Here is a 20,322-nt window from a genome sequence, read left to right on the forward strand (position 1 = left end):
ATAAAATATATTAAGTGTCACAAATTTTCAATAAAGGATCGGTACTTACAGAAAATGCTAGAGATGAAAATAAATATTATACAAGTAAAAAACACAAAAAAAAAACAGCATCATATTTTTCTCGTTATTAAAAAAAATACAAACGTAACTAAACAAGCTACACATGCTCCAAAAATTTGTTGTATAATTTACTTCAATATCTTAAAGACAATGCTTTAAGATATTAACGGTAATGTGAGTTTAATAAAACTTTAATCCTTTCGTATAACAATATCAAGTTTTACTAGAGCACAATATTATCAGAACTGAAAGTACAAACTTCACAGGATTCGTACTTATTACAATGCAATTTCATCTTTAAACACAATATTTCTCTTATTTTATGTAGTTTCTGAATAACACAGACGTTGAATCAGGGAAACTTGATAAACTTTATTTATTTAAATTTCTAAAGGCTAACTATAATCACCGCATAATATTTATAATTTATAAAGCGTATAAAAAACTTTTTTTTATGCCATAAAAATTTAATATATTGTTGGTCACCAAACTTTTCCCATGCTTTTCCCTCCATTTTTTGTGGAAGTCCCTATTCGGTGGGTCAAATTATAATAATATTTGAGTCGTAAATTTTTTTTTGTACCTCTTAGTAATAAGGGTGTTCAAGCAAAACAACATGAGCAATGTCAGATAGTTATTTATAGTATAAAAAGTAATTTAGGTAAGAATATGTCCTATTTCCCCATTTTGTTTTTTCCATATTTTATTTTTCCCGCTTTTTTACCTAAGTCTTTTACGATGGAAGTTACCATGGCAATTTTCCCAAATAATAGCTCAAGTTATTTTTAACGAGCAATATGTTTATTACGTAGAAAAATAAAAATAAACTTTATTGGTAGATATTTTAACATATTTCTGAATATCTATAATAATATTGTAAATATATTATCCGTAAATATTTAATTCAAATCCGTTTACTAGACACGTTATATCAAACTAGATAATAGATTATCGAGTATAATCTAAATTATGAATATTCTAATACATGAATACCAAACTTCACCTTTGATATAATATTATATCGTGAATATTATGCCGTGGACTAGAGTCGCGGTTTGTGATATTAAAAGCCGTATACTACGAGGAGGATAAATTCTATTCAAGGGTTTTACCAAATTTCTATACGATGTTTCAAAAACTTTATTAATATACCTACACAACATAATAGTGTTGGAAACTTTCCAACAACAAGCTCAAACATTATTGAAAATGAACATCGATAAAGCCGAAATAAGTTTTATCGCAAAATAACATGGATCGTAGGTTTTTCAATCGTTTAGGTTCAGTGTGTGAAAGAGTGATCGTGAAAATACGCCTTGCTATAAAATGGTAGGCGACGTGTCGAACATTCTTGTGGAAAATATGCGTAAAATTTATATATTTTGTAGAGACTATATTGTACAGTTAATGACATGTATAGAAGCCACAGCAAAGATTTCAATACCTCAGATTTATAAGTTAAACTATGAAGTCAGTTCGTATTTACGCAATTTCATCTTATGAGTTTGACATTCGTTCTTAAATAGCAAAAAAGACTTGCGATTTCAATACATTTTGTATTGAATAAAAGGAAATTTCAAAGCTCTTTACAAATCGTTGGCCGTTATTCATGTTAACGTTTACGGCTTTTGAAGTGACTCGTAGGAACGTAACGATTGTTACTTGTCTAGGCGGTTATAATCTCTAGGTACGTGTATACTTGTGTATATTTCAATCTCATAAATCTCTACTAATATTATAAAGCGGAAGAGTTTGTTTGTTTGAACGCGCTAATCTCTGGTCCATTTCTTAAATTTTTTCGGTGTTAGGTAGCCCATTTATCGAGGAAGGCTATTATAGGCTATTATTATTATAGGCTATATAATATTTATACTAACATCATCAACATCTCGCTAAGACCAACAGGAGCGGAGCACTGCGGGTAAAACTGTGGAGCACAGCTAGTAACATATAATATTTATGTTCCTATCCGATACTGTCGTATCTAAAAACTAATAGAATGAGCTTCTCCGATGTTCCTTGAAATAAGTTTTTCGACAAATTACATTAGGTACCTATTTTTTTATTCAATAACATACCTAGTACCAACAAACATTTGCATTATGCTTGAATTGTTATCAGATATGAACCTTTTAAATTGTAATCTTACTGTAAAAATGGAGCATTTACAAAACAATTAACTACTTAACTATAATTAAAAAATAAGTTATAACATCTCGATTCCCACGATTCCTGTATTTATATTATCCAAGTACGCAATTGTTTTCAATTTATAACTTATTGTAAATTCAAATGTTACTTCCAGGATACTGAAATTAAATACAGCGAAAGTTTTGAAAGTATTCAATTAAAAGTTACAGTATTTCATGTCGTAGTTCTTTACATACAGTTCAAATAAGAGACCATAGTACAAAGTAGAAGGTATGGATACTCATCTTTAAGATAACTGTGTGAATGTGATTTATTTATTTATTTATTTTTTACATACATAGATTCCTTACAGCTATTTGTATTACAATATTTATAATTAACTTTAACAAAACAATACGCCAATAAAAAGGAATACTAATAATAAGACAATTAATGTGACAGTAGTTTTACATTAATTATAACAATGACAAAGTGGAAAAAGTTAATACATATTTTTTTTGGACATGGTATACAAAAAAGAGGAAAACGTACCCATTATAGAATGTTTGGTATGGATATTAGTATTATTAGTCCAATTTTATGCTATTTGCTACAGTAGATAATAATTGTATTTTTTTTCCATTGATATATGTATATTATCTATCTCGTGTCTTTATAGATATATGTATAACTTTCATGCATTAATTATTGAATGAAAACGAGGGACGTAGCTAGTAGATACACAATAAAAGTAAAACTCTTTAATTATTTGGGATATTCGTGTTATTTTAGCCACAAACGGGGACATAGGTAGTACATGATAAAGGTAGATCTCTTAAATTATTTAGGATAGGTATTCTATGTTACGTATTTAAGCCTAAATGTCGGCGTTGAAAACCAGTCACGTAGGAACTTCGCGCTAAATTATACTGATGTGGGAAGCCTTTTATAGTCACATACAATTTTTTTCTTTTAATTTAGTTTTACCAGGAATTTTTATGTATCTTCCAGATATTGTGTCGCATAGTGATATAAGTTTTTATGTTTTGAAATATTTAAAGTACTAAGGCATAACTTGAGAATATGAGAAGATGAAAAGATAAATTTCTCTCTCTATTTCAAAATAAACTTGTATAAGTTCGCATTTTCATAAAAAAATGTTTGTAGGTATTACCATTATAAAAACACCCATATTAGCACATATTTTATGATAGACATCGCTTTCTATTTTTCTACTAAAATCCAATCTAGATAAGAGGACTTTCAAGATATCTCAATAGACACTATAAGCCCAATTTTAAAAGTGAAATTATATAAACATTAGCTACGCATATTAGCCATTGCTTCGAGAACCTTCTTGAACGTTCCAGAATAGTTCGCAGTAAGTAGTTTTTCCCAGTATATTGCTTACCTGTCAAATGATATCCCCGTCAGAGTGAACACGCTTGCCGCCACCGTCACGTTCGCTATGAAGTTGCTCAGTTTGCAATATTGTACACCGAACACCCAGTCACTGTAACAAAATGAATGTATTATTGTTCTGTTCAATATGTTTATTTCATATTGTTTATTTAATTAATTTATTATACTTAGGTAAGCAGTGGCTTGATTTCTTACATGAGACATAACATGTTTAACGCCAGAATTATCAAGAAAATTCATCTATTAAATTCCGGACTTATAATACCGTCCTAATAAACAGAGCTTACTATGTAAAGTTAAATACTAAAAGTTAGTTAGTTATACTTAAAGTAAAAAGGTTATTCGTCAAATTTCCTAATATTCTTTAACATTAATAAAAAGTGTATACTATTTCATTCCCTGTACCTGAATGTGACTACTCCACGAAAAGCGAGACCCCGGTAATTTCAGAAACGATTTGCCAAATTGAATACGTTATGGTTAGGGAGCCAGGTGCAAATTTGGTTAACTATTTCCTCTCAAGAGATAATTCGTCAGACGCATGAGAGTATAGTATTATGGCTGGCGTCCACTAGGCGGATCGGGCCGGGCCGCATCGCAACGCAAAAATACGCCGGCCTATGTTTTGTATGAAACATCGTCCATTAGCGACGGATCGGGCCGGGGCGGGCCGCAACGCATTGGCGGATATCGCTTCGCAGGCGGATTTCTGCCGGCGGTGCGCTGCGGCCCGGCCCGCCCCGACCCGTCTAGTGGACGCAGGCAGGCGGATGTGAGCGGCGAGCGTCTGTTAGATAAAATCCGCTTAGGCGATCCGCCGCGCCCCGTACAGGTGGACGCAGGAGCAAACAGCGCGTCCATTAGAGACGGCCCGTTGCGATGCGGCCCGGCCCGATCCGCCTGTAATGGACGCCTAGCATTATAAAGCCTCGTGAACGTCAGCTGGCGCTCGGTTGGGGGGGTGAGCGGTTGTAGCCTCCCACGCACATAGGAAAAAAAATACATTCATTCATTCATTTCCTCTCAGCTAAAAATTTGTCAAATTGTAGCTAACCCAATATCTCAACGAAAAAAAATAGTCAGCTGGTTACAACATGGTGTATTATACGTCAGCTGGTGTCTCGAACATGAAAGTTAAATTTAAAGAAAAATTTATTTTCCGTTATTTCCTCTCAAACAAAAATTTACCTGATGATAGCTTATATGTAACTGTGGATAAATATATATGTCAGCTGGCTGTATCTTGGTGGAAAAACCGTCAGCTGATACGGGAGGCTACAACCGCTCTTCCCCCCAACCGAGCTCCAGCTGACGTTCACGAGGCTTCATAATACTATACTTTGATGCATTTTACTAATTACCGCTTGAGAGGAACTTGGTCATAAAATCTGCTGCTGGCTCCCGGACCATTATGTCAACGAAAGGCCTATTGTACCCAAATTGTGTTTACTTTTCATTTTCAAATTATATGAGAATTAATTGCTGAAAATAAGTACTAGGGACTTAATATTAGCAAGAGGTTTTAATTAATTGAACCAGAGTTCAATTAAGTATTGCTCATTGGAATTTATATAACCTAGTAACAGGTTTCTATTCAACATATTTTCGGATCACTACAACAAAACACATACATTTAATATTTGTCTTACAAGAATAATGTCTGGATAATGTGAGGAAAAGTAACGTAAAGATACGAAATTGGACTACACGTTTCCCTACGGCCTACAGAACAAATTGTCTAACCGCTAACAGTGCATTTGCATCAAACGAGCGAATGCTTATTTTATCCCCACTATGTCAATTTTTTTTAGTGTAAACGGGCGTAGAGCATTCTTTCGTTGTTCTTAGTGCGTTCGAAAAGATCCTATGCAATGTTATATACTGAACAACACTGAATACGAGTTTTCGTTTAGACTAAAAGATCACGAAAGAATGCTCTTGCTCTAGCTCTAGCTCTATGTTCATTTAATGTAAATGCACCGTAATAAACATAAACACAGTCCTGCGTTTCTTATTCGTATTTTTAACATATTTGTATCATTAAGGGCCGATTTTTCAATGCTTGGATAAAACTTATCCGTCCAATAAAGTATTTCACGATAGTATTAAAATGTCACGTAAACTGTCAAATACGGGCAATTAGAATACGTTTTTAAAATGGTAGTTTTATAAATTATTCGACGAATAAGTTTTATCCAAGCATTGAAAAATCGGCCCTAAAATTTACAAAATATCACGCTCCGAATCCAATTGAAAAAAAATGATATAATCGCATTTGTTTTTAGATTCAATTTGTTATTTATTCGTCGCAAAAGGGCACGTAACATTTGTGATTACATAAAATGGAGGTCATGTCGAATGAATGTAGAAGAATTAAAATAAAACGAATCAAATCACAAATGTTGATGTATTCAGCTCACGCCAAGGATTCGATATTGATATTGTATTTTTAGCTGTACTTATTTTTCAGGTTTGTTTGAAAATCCCATGTTTTATACGATTGACAAATGCTATGCATGCAAAGCGTGTTTTTAATCTCGACCTATAATTCAATGAAAGACAACTTTGCGTGCGGGACATAATTGACGATTCTGAACCATTTTTCTAATACTTCTAAAAATTATTATAGCTGGGCCCCGCGATTTTACCCGCATTGCTTCGCTCCTATTGGTCTTAGCGTTATAATTTATCGGCTATAGAGCCTTCCTCGATAAATGCACTATCTAATAGTGATATAATTTTTCTAATCAGTCCCGCGGTTCCCAAGATTATCGCGTTCAAGCAAACAAAATTTACAATGTAAGTACGGATTACTTTTTAATTTGACGGTAATGTCGCAATTCTTTACATTTATATCCATGTGATGTGATTATTATTAATTCTAAGGAGTTTAAAAAGGCGATAGAAAGAGTGATATAAAAAGTTTTGAATTTATTATTATTTTGTATGTATAATGATGATTACTCATATCATGCATGGTAGATCACAGAGGATAATTCATAATATTTTACCGCTCTAGCGTGATGAACTGATAAGTTCTACGAATTTTGATATCGGTTCATCGTTTATATTTTCCTTCACACGTTACATTATTTTAGCTTGTATTACATAGTTATATTTTTTTTAATTGTCTTTTTTAGTCTTTTATAAATATAAATAAGATTGAATTTAATAGAAGGTTATTAATATCTACAAAACTAATTAGCACGTCTATAGTTATTTTCAAAAGTATTCAGAAAATGCCAAGATTGTTAACACAGATATTATTCAGTTCGCATAGTTTAAGACCCTTTCTTACTTTTAATAATAAATAACTTTTAAATTTATATAAGCAATTTTAGTTGAAACCTAGTTTATTGTTACGAAAACTATTTTGCAAGAACTTTAACCTTCACGTTGTTCTGAAACTTCGTGTAGGTATAGGTATCTATTTCGCAGAATATCCAAATTCTTACTAAATCAATATAGGTTAGCTCTTACTAATTACTATATTAAATACTAGCTTTCCGCCCGCGGCTTCGCCCGCGCAGTCAAAGAAAAACCCGCATAGTTCCCGGTCCCGTGGGATTTCCGGGATTGCGTCAATTTCCCGGGATAAAAAGTAGCCTATGTCCTTTCTCGGGTATAAAAATATCTCTATACCAAATTTCATGAAAATTGGTTCAGTAGTTTATGCGTGATTGAGTTACAGACAGACAGACAGAGTTACTTTCGCATTTATAATATTAGTATGGATTATTGGAGTACTTGTGTATCGTAATCTATTTCACACATAAACCAGGTACCCAACCGATATTTTTCTCATTTGATTTAAATATATATTTCTAGTTTCTACCTCAGGAAATAACATACTTTTTGACACATACCAAACCAAAACTGGAAGGTGATCAAAATATATTTACGGAACGGTTGTGACGCGATAACGCGATAAATTATTTATTATTTATTTAATTAAGGCGAAATACCTGTGTAACATGTAGATAAAGTTGAAGAGGCAGTTCAAAGACGACATCATCAAATCAGCGAAGGATAAATTCACCAAGAAGTAATTAGTGACGGTGCGCATCCGACGGTGTGCTGGAACAAACAAAATACATTTACATGTGAATATTCACTATATTATTCGGCACGTAACTTAGCAACCTTCTTGTAATTGGGTTGATTTCGTGTTACTCACAGTTATTTAACGTTAACCTTAAAAAAGGTAAAACGCGAGCGGTTTTGGTTAGTGTTAAAATTAAGAAGCCTTCTGTAAAATTGTCAAATGGTGCAACTCAAATTTTTCCCTAACCCTTTAACATTGCTAAAGTAACATGCCTTAGTGGAACTAAAACTACCTGTCCTTCTAGGGTTGTTGGCATAATTTATGTTTAAAAGAATCTTAAAGATAAGAGAGTTCGTCTCGAATTCGTATAATTATTTTTCACAAAACACTAAACTGCCATGAAATTCTCACAACTAGAAAAAGTTTAAATGGGGCTAATCGGATTCTTTCATATTAAAAGAATCATTAAAATCGATTAAATCGAATGCTCTGAGATAACACACCCAAAATAATACCTCTTCCTTTTTTGAAGTCGGTTAAAAATTATGTGAATCTAAATGTTGCCAAGTTACGTGACTGTATAACTATGATTACAAGTAGTAGTGGCTTTAATTAGGTCAGGCACAATAGGTTACCATAATGTCATGCATTAGCATCAGTCTAATGAGTTGTAAAGAAAACACTTCAATCGAGGGTTTATGATTTTCATATTTGTAGCGAAATGATTGTTTTTCACATCTCAAATAACTTATAAACATTTACGAAAATCGACGCAGATATTTATAGTGCCAACTAACTATTTTACGTTATGATTATTAATTAATAAGGATAATCTCTGGAATTATCGCTATTTTAAAGGTATTTAAATTTCTGCTATCTTAACTAGATAGCACTTGAGTCTAAATTACACTTTCAATAAATCCTGGATAGTGGGTAGACTTATTTGTACTTATTAGAATAATAATAAAGCAAGCGAAGGTTGATTGCAATAGCGTTCTGTCCACTAAATTATTATATTGTTGGTTGGTAGTCTCAGCAATCTCAACAAGTTACGAGAGGACTTTATCACAATTCGGGAGATCAATTTAGTCTACGAAATCAAACTCAGCCTTAGCCATGATTTAAAACCAAATGTTTATGTAAAAGCTAAATACATATAATTACATAACTAGTTGCTTCTGCCTCAAGCTTAACAAATTATATACTACCTAAATAATACTACCTTCCTCGAGAACCACGTTATCATTGCTGAAAACAGAATGAAAATCAGCGCAATAGAGATAATTGTGTTTATTGTGAACCGAAATACAGATTTGCGGCGAATTTCTAGGTACATGAGAGGTTTTGTTTCTTTTTGCTCCAATACGAAAAAAATTCGGCTTTTCTACAACAGAGGGCGTTAATTTTCAATAGATATAACTTTGAACCTAAACACATACAAATAAGGTTAAAATTTGTGTTAAACGTGATAATAAGAACAGTCGACTGTGACATTAATTGTTATTTAGATTTCTATGGTGACACTCGTAATACTTGTAAATATTCTATAATTTTAAGGAAAAAGGGCATTATTTCTAACAAAAAATAATTAATGATGAAATGTTATGCCTTTATTAGTATAATTACAACTTGTGGAAGAATATCCGCAATGGGAAATGCTGAAACGTGGCTTGGAAGTTGGAAGTCACCTGAGTGGCGACAAGGTCACGCACGCTTACGACTTCTAGTGTCTTGTTATTTAGATTTCTATGTGACGCACAGTTATCCTACCTTAGTAATAACTATTGAGTATATTCTGTGCTTTAGGTAGGTAAAACACAGATTACTAAATAGTTACTTATTCTTTTTTTTATTGAATTCAAAGATCTAACGATAATAAATTTTACCATTCTGAATTGGCCTATCTTTCAGCTTAGCACACAAAAAAATTCAAGCATTTACCGCAATAATTCACGTCACCATAAATCAAAATATGCATGGGGGTGATTCGGATAGCCGTCTAGGTTCTCTACCTCCCAGCTTCAGTATATCACTACTTCTTGGGAGACACCCTGTATGGTCAAACATTAATTTTTCATAATAATATGTTTAAACAATGAAACAATGGAGTGCACTAAAACATTTTGGGTAAACATTGCAATTTATAGTTAAAAAAACAATATCCCACATCGATCATATTAATTCATTCACTATAACCTGTGCTATAATACTCTAATCCGAGGTTTTACGGTTTTGAGTGCTACAGGCACTCCATACTACATAACCACGGATTTACAGCTTTATGTCTCACGCTACGTTATACTAGCATTGGATTTAAAAATGGATGTTAGTAAGAAAGGTGAACCGTGAAGGGTTATTTTTTGAGCTCAGTTTTTAATGGACTGCGATTTATTCTATTCGTGGCTAGATTTTAATGTTTTTCATAGTATGATGAGTTCAAAAGCATAAAGAATATGAAATGCAGTTTAAAACAACGTGATTCTAATATTATAAAATGTTTGAATTTGTAAACGTTTAAAAATTATACCTACTGGATATAATATATTTTTTGATTCTTATTGGATATTTTAGTATACAACGATAGAAAACAGTTACCTAAGTATATTACGAATACTGAGAATCAGTTAATTAAATTTTGCAACTTAAAACAAATTAACAGTTCTTGATTTAACTTCTTTGGTCAGTTCAAGAGTTGGTTCGAGTGGTTCTTGTCAAAATCACTTGAGAACAATTTCGTTGAGTAGTTTACGGAAGCCAAACGTTGTTTTGACAAACAATTCAATTCTACCATGGAGTAATTCAAATATTATTATCAGTTCTTAATACTTCAAAATAATATATTATATATTAGAGGTATTATTAGATATAAGATATTTACACGATTTTGTCACTTTAGTAGATGTTTTATCACCCATAAAGTATTGGCAAACTATCCTACAATGGCAGAGTTTTTTAATAGATATTTTAACCATCATCACTTTTTTAAAAACACGTAGGGATATTATAAAACAACACATGATATTCAGACCTTTATATAAAAAGCATTCTTAAAAGGTCATAAAGGAAGTAATGCTAGATATTTTCTCATGGCCTACGAAAAGCCCGTAGATAATTATTTTCACGCATAATAAACTTTCTCGAGTGAAAATCTTTTGTTTAAATAGTACATTTGTCTTATTAAGGTTGTAGAATATATAAATCGTATTTAATGTAAAAATATAATTATTAAAACGGTCGAGGAGTTTTGAGTAAAAGTTTAAAAAACAAACAAAAAATTATCATTGTCGTTGTATTTTGTAATATTATTATGTATAATAATAACTAAAGGAATTTGAGCAACTCAAAAAACATACAATAAATTGTAGCTCATTCAAAAATAATATACAAATAATACTTTACCCTCATCAACATCACGGTTAATTAATTTATTGAGTAACTCAATACAATGCTAGATTTAAACAAAGGTTTGAACCTCATACCTAACAGCCTTTAATTTCCTGTGTAGGGAATTTAATTTTATTCACAATGAAGTATAAATAACTTTTCAATTCTGAAAAGTTATTTAAACAGTTGGTTATAATTTTTTAATGCTACCTGAAGGGAAAGTACTAAGTACTCTTAATACTGTATATTATAAAATACTCTCAAAGAAAATATATATATATTTTTTTGTGTGGTGTCTCTCAATGTTAGCCAGAAGGGCTTTTACATTTTAACGCGGACGCGCGGGTGAACTGAAGGTTCACCCTGGTAGCGACATGCGCAAGGGCGTCCCGCCTTGACGGGGATCTCGAACCTCGGCTTGGGCTGTCGCTTGAGTGGAGGAGGCCGGAAGGGCCCTAGTCGGACGGAACAAAGAAAACAGTATATTATCGTTGATTAGTAGAAAATTGCATTAAAAGATTTGAAAACCTATATAAGTACACTGTACAAATTGATTAAACTATCAATGGTATTAATCCTAGTTATATTAAACTGGCTGTGCCGCGCGGTTTCACCCGCATTGCTCCGCTCCTGTTGGTCTTAGGGTGATGATATATTGCCTATAACCTTCCTCGATAAATGGGCTATCTAACACCGAAAGAATTTTTCAAATCGGACCAGTAGTTCCTGAGATAAGCGCGTTCAAACAAACAAACAAACTCTTCAGCTTTATAATATTATTATAGTATAGATTATTATAGTATAGACCATAGTGCAGGATCAAAAAATAATTTAATGCTAAAATTAAATGAGTTGATATGGAAGCATCATTGCATATCCAAAACTTTACTGCTTTAGTTTAAACTACCTTACCTTAAAATTAATAATATAGAGGGTTTCTGCTTCTGGGCATCTCTAAGGAATAATATATTATGTGCACATTAGTTCCTCTTAAGCTCACTTCCATAGTTTCAAAGCTATTAATAATTATTTATCGTTGCTTTAAATAGTGAGTTTTATTTGTGTAGATTTAGCAAAGGAGTTTAAAAATCGACAGTTTGTAGACTGTACGTTATCTCCACTGCTACGTCGTAATGCTGCTCTTGCTCTAATAAATCATAATTTTTAAATCTAATCTATAAATATATCTAAATTCCCAATTACCGAAACCGTAACCAATATCATAACCGATTCATCAATTGGTGAAGATTTAATGCTCTATGGATTAAGCTCAAAATTTCAATTCTATAGCTAACGGTCTTAAGATAGATAAATGGAACAATCGTACCTTATTAATACAAAATGTTTATAAAGCTCAATATTTTTACTTAGTTTTGAACGTTGAAAACTGTAACGAAACTTGAATTATATATATGAAAAGGGTTCAGATATTAAAGAAGGTTACAGTTTTCATCGCGACCTGCGAATCATTAATTTATATAACATAATTATATCCATAATAATATTATGTTCCTACAATCAGATGAGAAACAGAACCCTCATAATTTTGTCGTATTTTGCTATTCGTGTATTCGCATGAAATAGCCATTTTGCTCAGACATAAAAAATAAGGGGGGTGTGATAAATATAACACATTTTCGTTTGTAAACCTTTTTTATCTATATTCGTATATTTCCCGTACCTTTGTTATCTATAAAGCAAAACGTTGGCTTGCAAAACACATCAAAACCAATATAAAAAGTAAAGAATTTGTAGAAATATTTTTGTAGGAAAACCCTCAATCCTTAATCAACCACGAAAAGTTAAGAAGAAACCATGAAAAATTAAAATGACTCGTTTCGACCTCACGTTTTCAACGCTAATGCAAAAAGTTTAATCACCAACGATGCCGTCAGAATCCCTTTAAATTGGTTCAAATTTTTTGGTCAACTTTACTGCAAATAAAGCTACGAACTTGACCCATTTTCTCTTCCAGAAATACGCATTTACGAAGAACAATTTTAAGGAGAAGAAGAGGTCAAAGTTGCAGGTCAAGCTAAAGAAAACCGAAGCAGATCGAATCGAATTTGAGATAAATACAACGCAACGAGTAAGCGAATAATTAAATAATGAATGAACTTACTATAGCTACTATGTACCTTTGAGTAAAAATAATAATCAATAGGTGAAAAAAAAAAAACATTATAAATGTACACATTTACAAATGCCTTGAAGGAAATTCATAATTACTTCAAATATTTATAACTCTAAAACTTATTTCGCGCGTCACTTTTTCTTTGCGCTAACTCCTAACACTAAAAAGCATGTAATTCTCAAGGTTACCAACGTACCTGCAACAATCCATATGACAATAGCGTTCCCTCCAATGGATATAGCCAGCATGGCTCCAAAGAGGCAGACCCAGGAGTTGTGGACCCACACCGGCATTGTGATGATCAGGGTTGGCGAATTGGGGTCCAACAGCGCCACCCCCGTGCGCGCGCTTTCATTGGCTTCCATCTTCCATGTGTCCTGTACATGTACATAGTATCTTCATTAATATTATATAGATGCTAGTTTGCTTGTATTATTATTAATGTGAAAAATTCGAGCCGACCCCGTTGCACATGCTTTCATCGGCTGCTTGCATGTGTCCTGCATACACAGGAAGTTTACAAAGTAACTACACTTGATTATAAATTATTTAAATGTTCACCCGTTACTTAAAAATCTAATTGACTTTATATATTTTTATAACAAAAAAATTCATGTAAATAAATTTACATAAATCACTTTTTTTGATAAACTTTGTTTCTTTCACTTTCATTTGGAATTTTTGCACCAACTTCGACCATTCAATGTTTATCCTTTTTCCATATTATTGTATACAAATATCACGTACCGTCCAAGTATTTTTTGTCATAGTTCCCCAAATTATTGAGTAACAATTTCTACCCTCAAGTGTTTCATAGAAAACGTGACCGAAACCGCAAACGATGTCCAGGAGAATTCCTAAAAATATAGTTGGATAAAACAGGCTTTTGTTTCTGATCTCGCCATACACAGGTTTTACTTTTTTCCTTTTTACGGCCCAGTGGGGCCGTTCACTGATGTCAACAGTAGTGAAAATTAGTCTGTGAGCTGTGTCGTTCCTAAATGAAAGGACTTTATACACAGGAATTCGATAGCGAACTGCTGAAACGGAATAACTTACAATGAAAGCCTCCAGCTACCAAAGTCTAGCATAATTATTATTATGGGGAAAAAGTAGTAAGTAACCTGATCCTTTGCCACGTTATTCTCAATTACGGAGAATGGAAGTGATTATAATTCCCGAAACTGAAAGTTGCTTACAGCCTTCTCAGTTCCGCGAATAATAAAAGGAAATAAACCCATTGTATGGCTATAATAATTCCAAGTTTACAAGCAAATCATAACTCATGTCCTATAATAAATTTCTTAGAACAATAAAACACTAAATTTTTATATCTTCATTATTATATTGTGTCAATTTATCAAGTTAAAATAATATATATTTTGAAACCCTCATCTATGTAGATACTGGGTTTTCATTTGTTATCTCTTTGCCTTTGCAGTTAAAAACGATTTTGACTTTTCACTGCAAAAATCGGTCAAAAACTTTTTGACCGGAAATTTTAGGCAATGTAACAGCTACCTACCTATATTGGAATTTTATACAAATTAAACGTCGTACCAACTGCAATTCAGTTCGACATACCAGTAGATATTAAACGAACTTGTAACTAGCTGCAAAAAAGAAATAATCCTCTCTTGGTCCCGAATATTGAATCTTTTGTTCGCCTAATTGTCGATGAAACATGTCACGGCTATAACATTCCGTTCACAAAGAGAATTCATATATTTTCGTCTTTGCAAAGAACAAACAATTCTTAGGGTTTAAACGAAAGCTTTGCTCGTCAGCATTGTTAGTCACAGGTTGTAGTTGACTCGACAAACATTCTGTCAGGATAATATAATCGCCTGTCTATGTTGTAAAATGTTATTCATATTTTATAACCAATTCTAATACACAAAAAAAAACGTTACGTTTTTTGTAAATTGTTTCATAAAACAAATAAATGTTACGTCAGTTACAGTACTATAATTTTGTGAGGCAGTTTACGCAACATATTATAATATAATAGAATTATATTGTAACAAATGTATTGTCAATTTATGTACTAGCTGTATAAAATAATCGTTTGGAAGAACTTGCGATGGATGTGGCAGAGATATGTTTATCTACGAACAAAATGTACCTTTACTTTGGTCAACTTTTTAGGTTTTATTCTGAATTTATTTAAGAAATTCTACAATATTCTTCCGTCATTATTATTTTTAAGAAACTTTATATTTATTGAATTAACATCAAGTCTGAAATTAAGTTTCAAAGGATACGAATTTCACGAGCTGTTCAAAACATGCGCATTATAATAATATGTTTTAGATATAAACAAATTATTGAAGCTTGTTCAAGAAATAATGTTTAATAGTCGAGGAAAACTTTTTGTCAATAATACAACTGACTCTGAACTATAACGAACAAATATCACATAAAAGTTTGATACTGAATATAGCACAAATACATGGAAAAAACCAGCGCGTAGTAACGAAGTATTTCCAAAACTAATAAATCATTATGGAAAGGAATTTTCATTTACAAAGGAATCTCTATATTTCTATGTTAGATACAACATTATAATATAAATGTTTAGCATAATTTATGTAATATGGTACTTCCCCGAACCTTTGGCAGATGTCATTGAAGGGTTTTTCAGACAATTTGTTATCCTTTCGCAAAAAAAGTAATTTGTCAAATACTTTTGTAACTATCGTTGTATAAGAGCACGCATCAATTTGATGAAGAGAAACTGTTAGTGGAATTTGTTAGAAGAGAAATTAGAGTTTAACACCGCTACACCAAAAATATTTAGAAAATTCTGTCAACAAACGCGACGGCCGCTATTAAATATAAAATACTCACATACTTATACCTTAAAATTATACAAAAACTAATTATAAGATGCATAAAGTCAGTTTACACTATTTGAAGAAATTAAAAAAAGTAGGTTATAAGAGAACTCCGAGTCTGTGAGGCTGTGCAATCTTCTTAATTAGTCAACAGTTCTTAGAATGTAAAGCGTAGCATGCTACAACGCATTAATTAGCAGCTTCACAGCTGTTTCAATATTTTTGTAAGAACGATGTAACGTGAATATTAACGTCTTGAAACTGACTTGATTACAAAATAACAATAATAGTATTAACAGTGTTAGTAAAGCACTCATACTTGAAAAGCAGCCATTAGTATCACAAACAATGTTCTTTTAAATTGCTCTTATAATTTATTTTGGCGAGTAATTTTAGAACAAGTAACTTCTTAACGACAAGTATACCTATATATATATAATACTTTAATAATATTTATTATTATTTTAACAGTCACTGATTTGAGTAGTTTTTATGATTACTGAATATTCTGAAGGTATATTATAAAATTGTGATATCGGTGGTAGTGGTTAATGATATAAAAATCGGAGTCGCTTCAGAACGGGGCTCATTCCCCTGAGTAGGTATATATTATTATGTTCTGTGGGCTATTTCCTCCAAAAGTTAATTATTATTAGCCATTACTCTACTCTTATTGTAAATTTTAATGAATTGTAATTGAAGTAGTGACGTATTTTAAGTAAGTTTTTTTGTTTTATTACTGAAAATTGCATCACTGGAAACAGGAATGGTTTAGTTTTTTGATATTTTATTTGTACGATGATGAAATCATTAATATAAAAAATTGAGACAATTATGCACTCGCGTTTATGTAAATTAACACAGTATTGTTAGTATCTTTCCTAAATTATGCGAAACTATCTGCACGAACATAGACTATAGGTACTTTGAATAGATAGCGCAAGTGGCCGTGTCTAAATTAAGCGTTTTGCACTTAACGTAAAAGTGTACACTAAAGTTTTGGCAACTTCGTTATTGCACTAGAAAATACATTGTGCTATAATTAATCATAAAAGCCAATTATTATACATGAGCAGTGATAGGTTAGTTGTAAGAGTTCTTCAATTAAAAGTTTGAGACCACATGAGCGTGCGAAACTTTTAACTGCTGAACTATAAGACCTTGGTCAAAATGTACGTCTCTGAAAATAATTAAGTATTTTTGAAATAACCGAAAAGAGGATAAATATGTGAAGACATGAACATACAGCAACGAACATTACATCAATCCATATCTGACCAGTTTACTCGTATATAGAATAATGTATTAACCGTTATATATTTAAATTTGTTACATTTGTATGACACAAATTCTGATGTCGGTACATCTAGATTGACTCGTTCGTTGATATCCTATTAATTTGGTTACAAATTGAACTTTGAAGTACCCAAATTAAACTAGTAAACATTTCATGAATATTCTAGATACTGGACCCAAGATAAATCAAGGTGCCGTTAAATTTTATTACTGTCGATTGATGAAATTCGATATGATATAGATTTAGATTCCTACATTTTTAACTCGATTTTTAATAGGCAAATATTAAGCTAGTTAAATAACATGGGTTTTATTGAATGTATCTTAAATGTTATAATAATTTATTAAGTTATTTATTTATTATTTAGTACTCTCGTATTTTAAATACTAACAAAGTTAATTTATATGAGACTAAATTTATAGTCGTTAAAATGCTATTATTTTTGAAATTAAATCTAATTAATTTGGTTGATTCTATTCTGTCTACATTTTGCCATAAAATAATCTACAGGCTTAGATTTCGGAATTATAATACAATATTGGAAATACTCGAAGGTATTATCAAAACAATTCATAATGAGATTTCTAATGTATTCGTATACTACAGTAAATACCTGTATAAAGATTGCGGTTTCATCTTACTTTTAGAAGTATAATAAATATTAAATGCGATTTACAACGTTTACCGCTTCAATAACAAGATTAACTGAAGAAAGACATGATCGGGAGAAGGTAAGATAGACTTTCCGTACACTGTGAACAGAACTCCCTCTTTACAATATATCGCTAATGACTTTCATCTACGTTTTCTTTGTTAACACCAAATACCAATTGAAATGATAAAACTGCATACATATGAACTTTATGTTTATTTCCTTAAATTTTGAATGTTAACAATGATAATATGAGCAATATACATTATACACACTTCTTTCTATCACTGGTTTATATTAATTACAATTCAAATTTTAGATCGTATTAGATGTGTTCAATACTCAAACGCTGACGACACAATAAAAGCAAATTACAATTCGCGTGAACAAAAATATAAAATAAAATGACGGTAGGTCGTAAACACACTGTTTAAGAGTACCTAGTACCTACAGAAAGTACATTTTCTTCAATACTCAGTATGTGAACTTCCAACAAAGATAATTTCTTATCCTTTTTCAAGATGATATTTACTAATGAGCTAACTAATTATATAATCATAGTAATTCGTAATTCGTCTTTTTATTTTATTTTCAAAATATACCTCGATTAAGCATTATTACTTTTAATAACGTAGGTACCAAAGATATTAGGTTGGTACATATACAAATGCAATTGCAACAGTTATATTTACTAGGATTATTGTAACTTTTCTCATTTAGTTTATACTGGTTAGTTTTTCTCAAATGATGTTTAAATCGTATTAAAACAGAAACAATTTAGTTGATCCGCTCCGAAAGCAAACGGGAAGCGATTATCCGTTTCTATCTTTATTTTAATTGTGTTTTACACTCCACGAAATGAGAATTTGTTCTTACTTTTATTATGAACATTATCTAGTTAGAACCCATATTATCTTCCGCTTCATGGGTAATTGAAGTTGTACATTTAGAATATGTTTAAACCATTTGAAAAATAAACGATTAAATTACAAAGATTTTTCACGTAAAATGCAAATGAAAATACTTCGTTATTTTGAAAAGTACAATTTTTCAGTTTATCATGATTATATTTTTTTATATAAAAGGTAACTGTAATTTATTATATTGTGTATAATTAATGGTACGGGAGCTATTAACGTTTTAAAAAAAGTCATTTTAGTATAGTTGGGTTTTTGATATACAGTAAAAGTTCCTTATTCGCGGGTAATAGGTTCCGTAAATGTGCCGCGAATAGAGAAACCGTGAATAAGGAATGGTAATTTGTATGGGGTTATAGGGAATACGTTCTTAGGTGACGAAATAAAAAAGCAAATACATAAAGAAACCAGTTTAATTTAAGTTTTTGACCAAACATATTTATTAATTACCATTTAATTAGGTATTATCTTCAGGTTTAGGCAATGGCTTGTCACTTTTTACTCGTTTTTCTTTTTTTTTAGTCGACATTATAAATTCGTAGTTGTAGTTCAAGCGCCTATTATGGATAACGAATGGTTTTTATTTAGGTAAATACATACAGTAAAAGTTCTTTATTCGCGGGCAATAGGTTCCGTAAATGTGCCGCGAATAGAGAAACCGTGAATATGGAATGGTAATTTGTATGGGGTTATAGGGGTTGTATACGTTCCTGGGTGACGAAATAAGGAAGCAAATACATAAAGCAATCAGTTTTATTGAAATTTTTAAACATACATATTTATTAATTACCATTTAATTAGGTAATATCTTGAGGTTTAGGCAATGGCTTAGCACTTTTTAATCGTTTTTTAGTCGAAATTATAAATTCGTAGTTGTAGTTCAGGCGTTTTCTAAGGATAACAATTGATTTTTATTTAGGTAAAAACATATTTGTATGTGCCGATGTACCGATTCGATCCGCGAATAAAGAATTATTTTAGGCCGCGAATATAGAAATTAGGTCGCATTTTTTCCACCCGCGAATAGTGAAACCGCGAATGAAGGAAGCGCGAATAAGGAACTTTGACTGTACTGTTTCTCTTGCTATTTCGGTTAGAGTCCGCGCTGTCTGGCTGCCGGTAGTGGTTGCGTTTATTAGTGCGCACAGGAAAATATCCGTAATTTAAAGTCATTTATTAACGCGTAATTTTTAATCTTTTGCCTTTAGAATGATCCATCAGACATAAATTTGTTATTGCAAGACGTGTTTTTCGTTGTTAAATAGGTGCCATACGCAATTTTTTATTTCAAAATCATTAAAATGTCATCGAAATAAGTGAAATTACATCAACATGATTCCGCTTAAAAGGTAAGTAATAACTTTATTACTTATATTATATTATCCTTTTTTAATACTTATATTGAATAATTAGTAAACTAATATTTTTAATTGATGGTTTCATA

At 31.6% G+C, this 20,322-nt stretch overlaps 1 protein-coding gene across 1 annotated transcript in view; it reads right to left on the reverse strand.

The window, feature by feature from the left end:
• The window catches only part of TkR86C (Tachykinin-like receptor at 86C), a 52,293-nt gene that overhangs the window by 16,497 nt on the left and 15,474 nt on the right, over window positions 1-20,322 (reverse strand). The window contains exons 2-4 of the mRNA XM_090106466.1: window positions 13,372-13,552; window positions 7,578-7,689; window positions 3,602-3,703 (exon numbers count right to left, since the gene is read on the reverse strand). Coding sequence (XP_089962592.1) covers window positions 3,602-3,703; window positions 7,578-7,689; window positions 13,372-13,540 — 383 coding nt within the window. The 5' untranslated portion in view covers window positions 13,541-13,552. The remainder of the gene's footprint in view (window positions 1-3,601; window positions 3,704-7,577; window positions 7,690-13,371; window positions 13,553-20,322) is intronic.

Source organism: Colias eurytheme, chromosome 10 (genome assembly GCF_061535395.1).
Source record: "Colias eurytheme isolate Ceu_HAF_F1 chromosome 10, ilColEury1 Martin Lab GWU primary, whole genome shotgun sequence".
Classification (NCBI taxonomy): domain Eukaryota; kingdom Metazoa; phylum Arthropoda; class Insecta; order Lepidoptera; family Pieridae; genus Colias; species Colias eurytheme.